The following is a 15,107-nucleotide window of genomic DNA, read 5'->3' on the forward strand; positions in this document are numbered from 1 at the left end:
GACTGCTGGCTCCAGGCAGGACCCCCTAGAGCCCAGAAAAGCTGCAACAAGCTTGGCCGAGCCGGGAAAAGATCTCAGACGGTCTTTCTGAGTCGGGCTGCCCTGGGGAGGAGCCTCTTGGGTTTCCAGTGGCCCTGCTAACCGCCAAAGCCCCCAGGGGGTGCCCCATTCCCGCGGAATAGCTGCTCAGCACCACCAGCCCCCTGGAAGAGCCCCTGCAGCCCAGAAAAGCTGCAACAAGCTTGGCCAGACTGTGAAAAGATCCGCCTACACTCTCAGGCCGTCCTTCTGAGTTGGGCTGCCCTAGGGAAGAGCCTCTTAGGTTCTCAGTGACCCAGATAGCTGCTCCAGCCCCCAGGGGGTGCTGCACTCCTGAGGAACAGCTGCCCAACACCGCCAACCCCCTGCAAGAACCCCACAGCCTAAAAACACCAGAGCAAGCTCTGCCTGACTGAGTGAAATCTGCTACCATCGTGGTGTGGACCTCCCAGTCCTGTCTGCCCTCAGGAAGTCCTCCTTTGCTTCAAAGAAACACTGTTAGCCCCATCAACACTCCAGAAAAGCCACACTGCCTCAAAAAAGATTGACCAACTACGCCAGCCCTCAGGAAATATTCCACAGCAGTGACAAGGCAAACACTGCCCGATAACGGAGAGTACAACTCCCTCAGGAGAAAGAAAACACCAAGCAAGATGAAGAAGCTGAGAAACCACCCCCAGTCAAACCAGCAGGAGAACTCACCTAAAAGTCAACAATGAAACAGATCTCTGCAGTCTGACAGACCTGGAGTTCAAAAGAGAAATAGTGAAAATACTGAAGGAATTAAGAGAAGATATGAACAGTAATGCAGATACCCTCAGAAAGGAACTAGAAAAGATAAGGAGGAGCCAAGAAAAACTAGAATATTCATTTGCAGAGATGCAAACTGAACTAAGGGCAGTAAAAACCAGAATGAATAACGCAGAAGAATGAATCAGTGATATGGAAGATAGAATAATGGAAATCACTCAATCTGGTCAACAGACAGAAAACCGAATCAAAAAACTGGAAAGCAATATAAGAGACCTATGGGATAATATAAAGCGGGCCAATCTACGCATAATAGGAATTCCAGAAGGAGTAGAAAAAGATAAGGGAATGGAAAATATATTTGAAGAAATTATCGATGGAAACTTCCCAAATCTAAAGGATACTGGGTTCAAGATACAAGAAGCACAGAGGGCCCCAAACAAACTGAACCCAAACAGACCCACACCAAGACACATCATAATAAAAATGGCAAAAGTTAGTGATAAAGAGAGGATCCTAAAGGCAGCAAGAGAAAAACAGAATGTTACCTACAAGGGAATCCCCATAAGAATATCAGCTGATTTCTCTACAGAAACACTACAGGCCAGAAGGGAATGGCAAGAGATATTTAAAGTGCTAAAAGGAAAAAATATGCAACCTAGAATACTCTATCCAGCAAGAATATCATTTAAAATAGAAGGGGAAATAAAATTTTTTTCCAACAAACAAAAACTTAAAGAATACAGCAACACAAAACCCAGGTTAAAGGAAATATTGAAAGGGCTTCTCTAAACCAAAAAGAAAGGAAGGAAAGGGAAGAAAAAAGAAAAGAAAAAAAAAAAAAAAGGAAGAAGAAGAACTAGGACTGAGGAAACCGCAATCAGAGAGCAGTCACTCAAATAAGCCAGCATACAGATTTAATCATGAACATGCTTCAAACAAAATAAAATTAAAAAGAAAAAAATAAAAAAGAGTCATCAAAACCATAAAATGTGGGCAAGGGATGTTAGGAAGTAAATAACCCTTTTTGTTTGTTTGTATGTTTCTCTTCTTAATTTTAATATAGTAATGAAGTGTTTGAACTTACAGGACCATCAGGCTAAAACACACAATTATGGGAAGGGGTTAGCATACTTAAAAAACAGGGCAACCACAAGCCAAAACCAAATATTGCATTTGCAAAAAATGAAAAAAAAAAAAGTACACTCAAGCAGATAATAACAGGAGACCATCTAACCAAAAAAAAAAAAAGAAAGGAAGAATGGAGAACCATAGAATCAACTGGAACACGAGGTTCAAATGGCAATAAATAATCGTCTATCAATTATCACCTTAAATGTCAATGGACTGAATGCCCCAATCAAAAGACACAGAGTGGCTGAGTGGATAAAAAGGCAAAAACCTTCAATATGCTGCCTACAAGAAACTCACCTTAGGACAAAAGATACATATAGATTGAAAGTGAAAGGGTGGGGAAAAATATTTCACGCCAATAGACAAGACAGAAAAGCAGGAGTCGCAACACTCATATCAGACAAAATAGACTTTAAAACAAAAGACATAAAGAAAGACAAAGAAGGACACTACTTAATGATTAAGGGATCCATCCAAGAAGAGGATGTTACTATCGTCAACATATACGCCCCAAATACAGGAGCACCCAGATATATACAACAAATATTAATAGACATAAAGGGAGATATTGATGAGAATACAATCATAGTAGGAGACCTTAATACCCCCCTCATACCAATGGACAGATCCTCTAGACAGAAAACCAATAAAGCAACAGAGATCCTAAAGGAAACAATAGAAAAGTTAGACTTAATTGATATCTTCAGGACACTACATCCAAAAAAAGCAGAATACACATTCTTCTCAAATGCTCATGGAACATTCTCAAGAATCGACCACATATTGGGACACAAAGCTAACCTCAATAAATTTAGAAGCACAGAAATTATCTCAAGTATCTTCTCTGACCACAATGCCATGAAATTAGAAACCGACCATGGGAAAAGCAAAGAGAAAAAACCTACTACATGGAGACTAAACATGCTACTTTTTAAAAAACCAATGGGTCAATGAGGAAATCAAGAAGGAAATTAAAAACTACCTTGAAACAAATGATAATGAAGACACAACCTCTCAAAATCTATGGGATGCTGCGAAAGCAGTGCTCAGAGGGAAATTTATAGCAATACAGGCCTTTCTCAAAAATGAAGAAAGATCCCAAATTGACAACTTAACCCTCCACCTAAATGAATTAGAAAAAGAACAAAAAAGCCCTAAAGTCAGCAGAAGGAAGGAAATTATAAAGATCAAAGAAGAAATCAATAAAATAGAGACTCAAAAAACAATAGAGAAAATTAATAAAACCAAGAGCTGGTTCTTTGAAAAGGTGAACAAAATTGACAAACCCCTGGCCAGACTTACTAAAAAGAGGAGAGAAAGAACCCAAATAACCAAAATTATAAATGAAAAAGGAGAAATCACAATGGATACAGCAGAAGTACAAAAAACCATAAGAGAATACTATGAACAACTATACGGCAACAAGTTTGACAATCTGGAAGAAATGGACAATTTTCTAGAATCTTACAGCTTGCCAAAACTGAATCAAGTAGAAACAGACCAACGGAACAGACCAATCACTAGAAATGAAATTGAAGAGGTCATAAAATCACTCCCTACAAATAAAAGTCCAGGACCAGATGGCTTCACAGGTGAATTCTATCGAACATATAAAGAGGAATTGGTGCCCAACCTCCTTAAACTCTTTCAAAAGGTTGAAGAAGAAGGAATACTCCCAAAGACATTCTATGAGGCCACCATCACCCTCATTACAAAACCAGACAGAGATACCACCAAAAAAGAAAACTATCGGCCAATATCACTGATGAATATAGATGCAAAAATTCTCAACAAAATCTTAGCCAACCGAATCCAACAACATACCAAAAAAATTATACACCATGACCAGGTTGGGTTCATCCCAGGTTCACAAGGATGGCTCAACATACGCAAATCAATCAGCATCATACACCACATTAACAAAAAGAAAGTCAAAAATCATATGATCATCTCAATAGGTGCAGAAAAAGCATTTGACAAAGTCCAACATCCATTCATGATCAAGACCCTCGCCAAAGTGGGTATAGAGGGAACATTCCTGAATATAATCAAAGCCATTTATGATAAACCCACAGCAAATATAATCCTCAATGGGGAAAAACTGAAAGCCTTCTCACTCAAATCTGGAACAAGACAGGGATGCCCACTCTCACCACTGCTCTTCAACATAGTTTTGGAAGTCCTAGCCACAGCAATTAGACAAACAAAAGAAATAAAAGGCATCCACATAGGAAGAGAAGAGATAAAACTGCCACTGTATGCAGATGACATGATACTATACATAGAAAACCCTAAGGACTCAACCCAAAAACTACTTGAACTGATTAATAAATTCAGCAAAGTAGCAGGATATAAGATTAACATTCAGAAGTCAGTTGCATTTCTGTATACCAGCAATGAAACATTAGAAAAGGAATACAAAGACACGATACCTTTTAAAATTGCACCTCACAAAATCAAATACCTCGGAATACACCTGACCAAGGAGGTAAAGGACCTATATGCCGAGAACTATAAAACTTTAATCAAAGAAATCAAAGAAGATGTAAAGAAATGGAAAGACATTCCATGTTCCTGGATTGGGAAAATCAATATTGTAAAAATGGCCATACTACCCAAAGCAATCTACAGATTCAATGCAATCCCTATCAAATTACCCATGACATTTTTCACAGAACTAGAACAAACAATCCAAACATTTATATGGAACAACAAAAGACCCAGAATCGCCAAAGCAATCCTGAGAAACAAAAACCAAGCAGGAGGCATAACTCTCCCAGACTTCAAGAAATACTACAAAGCCACAGTCATCAAAACAGTGTGGTACTGGTATCAAAACAGACAGACAGACCAATGGAACAGAATAGAGAATCCGGAAATAAACCCTGACACCTATGGTCAATTAATCTTTGACAAGGGAGGCAAGAACATAAAAGGGGAAAAAGAAAGTCTCTTCAGCAAGCATTGCTGGGAATCCTGGACAGCTGCATGCAAAGCAATGAGACTAGAACACACCCTCACACCATGCACAAAAATAAACTCCAAATGGCTGAAAGACTTAAATATACGACAGGACACCATCAAACTCCTAGAAGAAAACATAGACAAAACACTCTCTGACATCAACATCATGAATATTTTCTCAGGTCAGTCGCCCAAAGCAATAGAAATTAGAGCAAAAATAAACCCATGGGACCTCATCAAACTGAAAAGCTTTTGCACAGCAAAGGAAACCCAAAAGAAAACAAAAAGACAACTTACAGAATGGGAGAAAATAGTTTCAAATGATGCAACCGACAGGGGGTTAATCTCTAGAATATATAAACAACTTATACAACCCAACAGCAAAAAAACCAATCAACCAATGGAAAAATGGGCAAAAGACCTGAATAGACATTTCTCCAAAGAAGATATACAGATGGCCAACAAACACATGAAAAAATGCTCAACATCGCTGATTATAAGAGAAATGCAAATTAAAACTACCATGAGATACCACCTCACACCAGTCAGAATGGCCATCATTAATAAATCCACAAATAACAAGTGCTGAAGGGGTTGTGGAGAAAAGGGAACCCTCCTGCACTGCTGGTGGGAATGTAAACTGGTACAGCCACTATGGAGAACACTTTGGAGATACCTTAGAAATCTATACATAGAACTTCCATATGACCCCGCAATCCCACTCTTGGGCATCTATCCGGACAAAACCCTACTTAAAAGAGACATGTGCACCCACATGTTCATTGCAGCACTATTTACAACAGCCAGGACATGGAAACAACCCAAATGTCCATCGACAGAGGATTGGATTCGGAAGAGGTGGTATATATACACAATGGAATACTACTCAGCCATAAAAAAGAACAAAATAATGCCATTTGCAGCAACATGGATGGAACTAGAGAATCTCATCCTGAGTGAAATGAGCCAGAAAGACAAAGACAAATACCATATGATATCACTTATAACTGGAATCTAATATCCAGCACAAATGAACATCTCCTCAGAAAAGAAAATCATGGACTTGGAGAAGAGACTTGTGGTTGCCTGATGGGAGGGGGAGGGAGTGGGAGGGATTGGGAGCTTGGGCTTATCAGACACAACTTAGAATAGATTTACAAGGAGATCCTGCTGAATAGCATTGAGAACTTTGTCTACATACTCATGTTGCAACAGAAGAAAGGCTGGGGGAAAAATGTAATTGTAATGTATACATGTAAGGATAACCTGACCCCCTTGTTGTACAGTGGGAAAATAAAAAAAAAAAAATTTGATGACTGTACTACTCTTATGAAGAGGATGTCTAGTCTTAGGAAATACAAGTCAAAGTGTTTAAGGGTAAAGGATCATTCTCATATGGATCAAAAAGGTTCACAAAACAAAACAAACACCACATTCATACTAGAACAGTGCTTCTCAACAGGGGTGATTTGCTCCACAAAGGGACACTTGCTTATGCCTGGAGACATTTTTGAGGAGGGGGAGCTAGTGGCATCTGCTGGGTGGAGTCCATGGATGCTCCTAAACACCCTGCAAAGCACAGGTCAGCTCCCAAAACAGAATTATCTCCAAATATCAACGGCATCAAGTTTAAAAAACTTTAATATAGAGAAACAAAACGAGGGAGGAAGTGTGAAAGAATGCCAATCAATTTGTCTGGGTGAGGGGCACATGGACTCTGCTTTGATTATTCTTAACCTTTTAAGTTTTCTGTAATTTGGAAATTAATTCCAAATAATTTTTTAAAAAAACTTCTATAACATGATGATTAATTTATTATATATTAAACCACTACAGTGAAAGTAGATCTATTTGGGGGCTCTCTGTTCTCTTTCACTGCCACATAAACATCTTTTTCCAGGGGCCACATTCTTTTCATTTCTTTCTCTATGTAATTCTAGCAACCTCATCCCATTTCTGGGAGTTCCTGTTGTGGCTCAGTGGTAACAAACTCGAATAATATTCATGAGAATGCAGGTATGATCCCTGGCCTCCCTCAGTGGGTTAAGGATCCAGTGTTGCCATTAGCTGTGGTGTAGGTTGCAGACGTGGCTTGGATCCGGAGCTGGCTGTGGCTGTGGCCCAGGCCAGCAGCTGTAGCTTTGATTTGACTCTTAGCCTGGGAACATCCATATATTGCAGGTGCAGGCCTAAAAAAGAAAAAAAAAAAAAAAAAGATAACTTCTTTTAAAAGATATACACATATATACATGTATAGACATCTTTGTTTTCTTGAAATTAATTTTAATTTTTTTCTTTTTAAAAAAATCTTTGAGATCCTTAGTTGAAAGCACTCTTATCCATAATGCCACCTCACACATTCCTTTGGGAAACATCTCCCAAAGCTTTGAAGCAGTGAACATTTCTGGTGAGGAGACATAATTGTCAAAGTCCATGAGAACAGACAGTTCTTTGGAAATTAATCAAGAAAGGAGCAAGGCCTTTTAGTATATGCACATTAAATGTGCAAAGGTCACAGGGCTGGACTGTTTATTTGCCTGATTATTTTTCAGGAAACAGAGTGAGGCTGGGCTCTGAGAAGCTGAAGTAGTGATTCCCTAGTGAGAGCACCAACCATGAATCCAAGCTCTTCAGGACCATCCAAAGTGCCAAATAATGTCGAGCCACATGTGATTATCAGGCCTACATCTAGATTAGAACAATGTACTACAAACACATCCTCAAAGGTTCACGTGTGCAAACCTTTTTTGTGCTTTTTAGGCCACGGAAACTTAAAGCCCAAGTGACTTTAAGTTACACAGTTAAATGCATCCAATACATCCACCACAGACATACTCCTCTGCAAGGATTTGGAGGTCTGTCTAGAATCAGCAGAATACCAATGTAATCAATCAGTTAGAAACTTGGATTCTATTTTGCTTCTATCCTATCTCTGTTTATTAATGATTTCTTCAACAGTAAAACAATATAAATAGGTTCACAAGAGGAATCACACCCATTGGAGCCCATGTATCCTCTGTCCCAACCTCCATAATTTCTTGAGGCACCCAAATAAAACACCAACTGACTAGTTTTGCTTACTGATTTCTCAGAATCGCTTGCCAAGGAGCTGGAAAGACTCTAGTCTCTAGGAAGTAAGTCTTCCAAAGCAAAAACCAGGAGAGTGATGGCATCACAGTCACTGATTTCCAAGAATAAGTTAGGACATGAAATACACTAAAGCCTATGCTGAAGAGAGAGTTAGTAATTCACATAACTAAATCTGAAGGGATAAAATTAAACCATGTGACGTGTAATGCTGAAGACCTAGCTTCGGTTACAATTTTACTTTTTTGATTTTAACAGAATCATTTAAAATGAAAAGTTTTCAGAGTTCCTGCTGTGGCTCAGTGGTAACAAACCCAACTAGTATCCATGAGGATGCAGGTGCGATCCCTGGCCTCACTCAGTGAGTCAAGGATCCGGCGTTACTGTGAGCTGTGGTGCAGGTTGCAGACGCAGCTCAGATCCCAGGTTGCTGTGGCTGTGATGTAGGCTGGCAGCTGCAGCTCTAGTTCAAACTCTATAGCCTGGGAACTTCCATATGCTGTGGGTGTGGCCCTAAAAAGACAAAAATAAATAAAATAAAATAAAATAAAAAGTTTCCATATCCTAAAACTATGCATTAAAGACCAAAACAGAATCCCAGCTCTCACCCAAACGGCACTCCAAGGGCACCAAGAGGAGTCACCAGGACTGTGGGGACCGCCGTGTAAGCCAGGAAGTTTCCAATCTGGCCAACAGCCACTGTCAAGAGAATCACAAGGACATCACTGAAATTATAAAACTCTCTTCGAGCATTCATCACAGAGTAAAACTCTGTAAGACTCCGCTCTGAAAGGGTTACTTCTTCTCCATTATCAGTTAGGAAGGAAATATTGCTTGTTTTAGTCCTGAGGGAAGAGGAGAGCAGGCTCCATAGTCACTGGCTCAATTTGTTAGGGTAGAAATTTCAATGCTCTATGGAAACTCCCAATCTAACAGGTAGTGACTGACAGTGGGTGCAACACAGAGAACATTTCCACTCTCCTTCTAGCACATCCCTGTTTTAAGACAGGTTGTGTAGGGCTTTCCATGTCCCTTCAAGTGGCCTGAGATCTATTCCAGTGACACTCTGATGGCAACTCAAGTGGAAACACTACTGCCTGCACAGGCCTATGCCTGGGGCTGTATCCAGATAGAAAACATAAGTTTTTCTTTCTTTTTTTTTTTTTTTTTTTGTCTTTTTGTCTTTTTGCCATTTCTAGGGCCGCTCCCGTGGCATATGGAGGTTCCCAAACTAGGGGTCGAATCGGACCTGTAGCCTCCGGCCTACGCCAGAGCCACAGCAACGCAGGATCCCAGCCTCGTCTGCAACCTACACCACAGCTCACGGCAACGCGGGATCGTTAACCCACTGATCAAGGGCAGGGACTGAACCCGCAACCTCATGGTTCCTAGTGAGATTCGTTAACCACTGTGCCACGACGGGAACTCCCAAGAAAACATAAGTTTTTCAATGACTCAACACCTGCTAGTAAATTTCTTGCCTAAAAGACAATGTGTATGGAGTTCCTGTCGTGGCTCAGTGGAAACGAATCTGACTAGCATCTATGAGAACACAGGTTCAATCCCTGGCATTGCTCAGTGTGTTAAGGATCTGGCATTGCCATGAGCTGTGGTATAGGTCGTAGATGCAGATTGAATCTGGTGTTGCTGTGGCTGTGGTGAAGGCCAGTGGCTACAGCTCCAGTCCAACCCCTAGCCTGGGAACCTCCATATGCCATGGGTGTGGCCCTAAAAAAGACAAAAAAGACAATATGTGACAAATAGACCTCAAGATACTTCTGAAAAATCTAACACAATTTTTCTTTATGTGTTTAAAATTCTAATGTTACCATTTTTACGTTATATCCCATGACCTCTGATCTGGTACTTAAGGTTGAGTGAAGAAACTCTCCTTTGTAAAATCAATTGTGTTCAGCAAATGGTCACCAAATGCCCACAGCCCTACTACAGATGAGGAAGCAGGAGCTATTTTTTTCCTTAGACCCAGGAGAGTCTGACCTGGACAAATTCAAGGCTTACTACAGGCAGCAGGAACCTTTCCCACCTCCTTCCACTGCCTCCCATCCTCCTGGTCCTCATTTCAAAGAATGAGCTAAGCTCATCCCACTCCCTGCATCCACCCTTGCCAGTCAAATGACTTAGGAAGACTAAGCTTTTCACCATACAGGGTACTTACTTGCAATTGTTCCTGCCCACCACACAATGTCTGTTAAATAAGAGGTACCTATAAAACAATGAGATAAAACATCAGGAAAGTATGAAGCAAGAGGTTTACATGCTATATACTTAAAAGAAGTTTTTAAATGAAAACTAAAATTGAAAAGAACAAGGAGTACCATACTGTTTATTCATCCTGTGAAGAATCATTAGCCTAAAAATGCAGCATAAAAGAAACCACTAAAAGTGGCAAAGATGTTTCTTGCAACCAACACAAGTTGACCCAAACAAATAAAATCTTTATTAACTGGTTTTGGTTTTTTTTTTGGGGGGGGGTAGCTCAACATGTCATCTAGAGTCATAAATGTTCTTTGGAGTAATGTTTTATATGTTGACTTCAAATGATATTTGGGGGAATTCCCGTCATGGCTCAGTGGTAACAAACCCAACTAGTATCCATGAGGATACTGGCCTTGATCCCTGGCCTTGCTCAGTGGGTTAAGGATACAGTATTGCCTTGAGCTCTGGTGTAGGTCGCAGACGCGGCTTGGATTTGACCCCTAGCCTGGGAACTTCCATATGCCGTGGGTGCAGCCCTAAAAAAAAAAAAAAAAAAAAAAGATATTTAGCCTTCAAAGTCCAACCCCCTCATGCATTTACTGAAACCTATTTATATGATAATTTTACTAGCATATACTTAACAAGTTACTCAATGTTCATAATGTAGAACCTTTGTGACCCAGCTCTTTTTGCAACCATTTGGAAATGGTTGAAAAGAGATCCTTAGATTCATTCACTCAGTGACCTGACATTATATAAACTGCTTTCCCTCTTACCCTCCTGGACCTCCCTCCTATGTTGCCATGATTGCCCAGGCAGGCAGAGATGGGAGCAGCTGTCCAGGCCTCCCTGTCACAATCATCCCTCACTTTGTCAAGTATGTCAAAACGTTCCTAATCTAAGAGGATTTTTTTTTTTCTCACTTCCAGATTAAAAACCCTAATTCTATTTGGATGTTTTAAGTCTCAGTAATTTGGTATAATGAAGATACAGGAAGCCAGCCTACTTCATTGAGGAGCACAGCTACGGGTATTTAAACAGTACTTTTAAAAAAAATGAGACCAAGAGAGTTTCCTGGTGGCTAAGTGGGTTAAGGATTCAGCATGGTCACCACTGTGGCCCAGGCTCAGTCTCTGGCCATAGAACTTTCATATGCCATGGGCAGGGAAAAAAAAAAAAATTGTGATACCAATAAATAATGACAGAGTAGGAAGAATGGTTAAGCTCAAATGGCACCATTTGACAATGTTACAATAAAAACTGAGTCAGACAAAAACCATCAATGGAGAGTAAAATAAGTACATGAAACTTTGTTGAGAGACAGGACTGTCATGCAGTCTCCATGAATCACCTCTACCAGTTTTTTATTAATCACAAAGAGAAAAAGTGATCTTTACAGTACTCTAAGACCCTGGTAGACATCATCTTAACCAAATGGTTAAAGATACCACCATCGGCAATGGGACAAGCCAACATCCTGTGCCTCCAGAGGGTGCACTGAGGAGGGCACAGCACCACACCTGCAGTGCTCCGCCAGAGCGCATCTCCTGAACATAATCACAAGGAAACCGTGAAAGGGACCATCCGCCAGCTGGCCTGTACTCTTCAAAGATGGCAAGGTCCTAAAAGACAAAAGCTAAGGTACTGTCACAGATGAAGAGGTGTGACTAAACACAACACATGATGCTAGATGAAAAAAAAGGTTGCTAGAAAGGACAGTACTGGGACAACTGGCAAACCTCAATATGGAGTGTTGTAGAGAGCAGAGTAACAAAACCCCTTCACCTTTTGTGTAAGAATGTGACTTATACTGCACTTTCTGGCTCTACAAAGCTGACAGCCATGTGTCAGGGACAACATTTAAAGTAAAAATGACCTCTGATGGGCAAATGGCACCTGAGTGGAGGTCTGTGAACACCTGTTGGATCTTGTCACTTGGGCTCCCCTGCGTGCCATACCTCTGGGAATAAGCATGTCTCCTGTGGGCCTAGGAGCTCCGCCTCTCTGACTTTTTTTTTTTTTTTTTTTTGCGTCTTTCGTCTTTTTAGGGCCGTACCTGTGGCATACGGAGGTTCCCAGGCTAGGGGTTGAATTGGAGCTGTAGCCACCAGCCTACACCAGAGCCACAGCAATGCCAGATCCAAACCGCTTCTTCAACCTACACGACAGCTCACAGCAACGCTGGATCCTTAACCCACTGAGCAAGGCCAGGGATCTAACCTGCGTCCTCATGGATGCGAGTAGGATTCATTAACCACTGAACCACAATGGGTACTCTTGTCTTTCTGACTTTATACTGGAGGGCATGAAGCTTGTAAGGCTAAGCAGCTGTAGCACCATCTGCTACAACTCTTCCTCTGGGCCCCTAAACCATGCTCTACCTTTGCCACTGGCTGTGGCTCCTGCCCCATGTCCTTCGAAGTGTGTCTAGTATAAATGTGGCCCTGTGTCCTATACATCAGAAAGCATAGCTGAGCCTAAGAATGCCATGCAGTGAATACTACAGAACAATTATCAACTATTATTACAGAATCTTTGTTGAATTTCCCAAATGTGCTAATCACACTGCAGCTATGTTAGAGAATGTGTTGTACTTATATGTGGAATCTAAAAAAAAAAAAAAAACCAAAAAACCCACAGAATTATCAAAGCAATCCTGAAGAAAAAGAACAACACTAACAACAATAACCCTCCCAGACTTCAGACTGTACTACAAAGCTACAGTAATCAGGACAGCATGGTAAAGGCACAAAAACAGACATATAGATAAATGGAACAGGAGAGAGAGCCCAGAGCTAAACCTATACACCTACAGCCAATTAACCTTCCAGAAGGGAAACAAAAATATACAATCAAGAAAAGACAGGCTCTTCAGTAACTGTTGTCCAAAAAGCTGGACAGCCTCAAAAAAAAAAATCAATGAAATTAGAACATTCGCTCATACTATATACAAAAATAAACTGAAAATGGTTTAAAGATCCAAATATAAGAAATGACACCATAAAACTCCTAGAAGAGAACACAGGTAAAACGTTCTCCGACATAAATCACGGCAATATTTTCTTAGAGCAGTCTCCCAAGGCCAAAGAAATAAAAGTGAAAATAAACAAATGAGACCTAATAAAACTTAACAGCTTTTGTGCAACAAAGGAAATCATCAACAAAACAAAAATACAACCTACGGAATGGGAGGAAATATTTGCAAATGATGCAACTGATAAGGACTTGATAGTCAAAATATACAAACAGCTCATACAACTCAATGTCAAAAAACAAACAACCCAGTCAAAAAACAAACAACCCAGTCAAAAAATGGACAGAATATTTAAACAGACATTTCTGCAAAGAAGACATACAAATGGTTAACAGGCACATGAAAAGATTCTGAACATCACTAATAGAGAAATGCAAAACAAAACCACAATGAGGTACCACCTCACACCGATCAGAATAGCTATCATCAAAAAGTCTACAAATGACAAATGCTGAAGAGGAGATGGGATTAAGATGGCAGAGGAGCACTGGAGCTCACCTTCTCTCATAACAACAAAATTACAAGCAACTGCTGAACACCCTTCAACAAAATAACCTGGAAACTACTAAAAAGATATCCTACTCCAGAAGACAAAGAGAAGGCCACACGAAGAAGGTAGGAGGGGCGATTATGCAATATAAGCAACACTGTACTCACCAGGTGGGCAGCCCATAGATTGGAAAGTAACTGTATCACAGAGACTCACCCACTGGAGTGAGAGTTCTGAGCCCCATATCAGGTTCCCACACCTGGGGATCTGGCATTGGGAGGAGGAGCCGCCCCCCCCCCCAGCATTTGGCATTGAGGGCCAGTCAGGCTTGTGTGTAGGAGCTCCATAGGACTGGGGGAAATGGAGACTCCACTCTTCAAAGGTGCACACAGGCTTTTGTGTGCACTGGGGCCCAGGACAAAGCAGAGACTCCATAGGAATGGAAGTCAGACTTGCCTGTGGTTCTTGGAGGATCTCCTGGGAAAACAGGGGGTGACTTTGGCTTGTTGGGAGGAAGGACACTGGAGGCAAAGGTCTCAGGAATAATCATCAGTGTGAATTCCTGTAGAGGTAGCCATTTTGGAAAAATGTGGCCCCACCCATCAGGGCTGAGAAGCCCTGGGCCAAATAATAAATTGGAATATAGCCCCACCCATCAGCCAACAGGCTGCCTTAAGACCACCCAGACAAAGAGCCAACTCTAATCACACCCAGGGACAAAGACTCACCCTCCAGAGGTATAAGAATCAGCTCCACTTACCAGTGGGCAGGCACCAGACCCTCCCATCAGGAAGCCTGCAGCAAGCCCCTGTACCAACTTCAGCCATAAGGTGGTTAGACACCAGAAGCAAGAGAAGCTACAACCCTACTGTCTGCAAAAAGGAGACCAACAACCACTATGGAAAACAGTATAGAGGTACCTCAGAAAACTAAATATAGAACAACCTTATGACCAAGCTATATATCCTATATCCAGAAAAAACTTTCACTGAATAAGATACACGCAGCCTATGTTAAGTGCAGCACTATTAACAATAGCCAAAACATGGAAACAACCTAAATGTCCATCAACAGATGAATGGATTAAGATGTGGTACATATACACAATGGAATATTATTCAGCCATAAAAAGAAGAAAATAATGCCACATTTGCAGCAACACAGATGGAACTGGAGATTTTCATACTAAGTGAAGTAAGTCAGAACAAGAAAGACAAATACCATATGACATCATTTATATCTGGACTCTAATATACAGCAAAAATGAACCTATATACAGAAAAGAAACAAACTCATGGACATGGAGAACAGACTTGTGTTTACCAAGGAGGAGAGGGAGGGAGCAGGATAGACTGGGAGTTTGGGGTTAGTTGATGCAAATTACTGGATCTG

At 40.9% G+C, this 15,107-nt stretch overlaps 1 protein-coding gene across 1 annotated transcript in view; it reads right to left on the reverse strand.

Moving 5' to 3' along the window:
- NIPA1 (NIPA magnesium transporter 1) overlaps positions 1-15,107 on the reverse strand; it is a 51,210-nt gene that overhangs the window by 13,964 nt on the left and 22,139 nt on the right. The window contains exons 2-3 of the mRNA XM_021075606.2: positions 10,151-10,198; positions 8,583-8,673 (exon numbers count right to left, since the gene is read on the reverse strand). Coding sequence (XP_020931265.1) covers positions 8,583-8,673; positions 10,151-10,198 — 139 coding nt within the window. The remainder of the gene's footprint in view (positions 1-8,582; positions 8,674-10,150; positions 10,199-15,107) is intronic.

Source organism: Sus scrofa, chromosome 15, assembly GCF_054392235.1.
Source record: "Sus scrofa isolate SSC_HxYL_T2T_F1_AM1 chromosome 15, Sscrofa_HxYL_maternal_Yorkshire_Landrace_v2.0, whole genome shotgun sequence".
NCBI lineage: Eukaryota > Metazoa > Chordata > Mammalia > Artiodactyla > Suidae > Sus > Sus scrofa.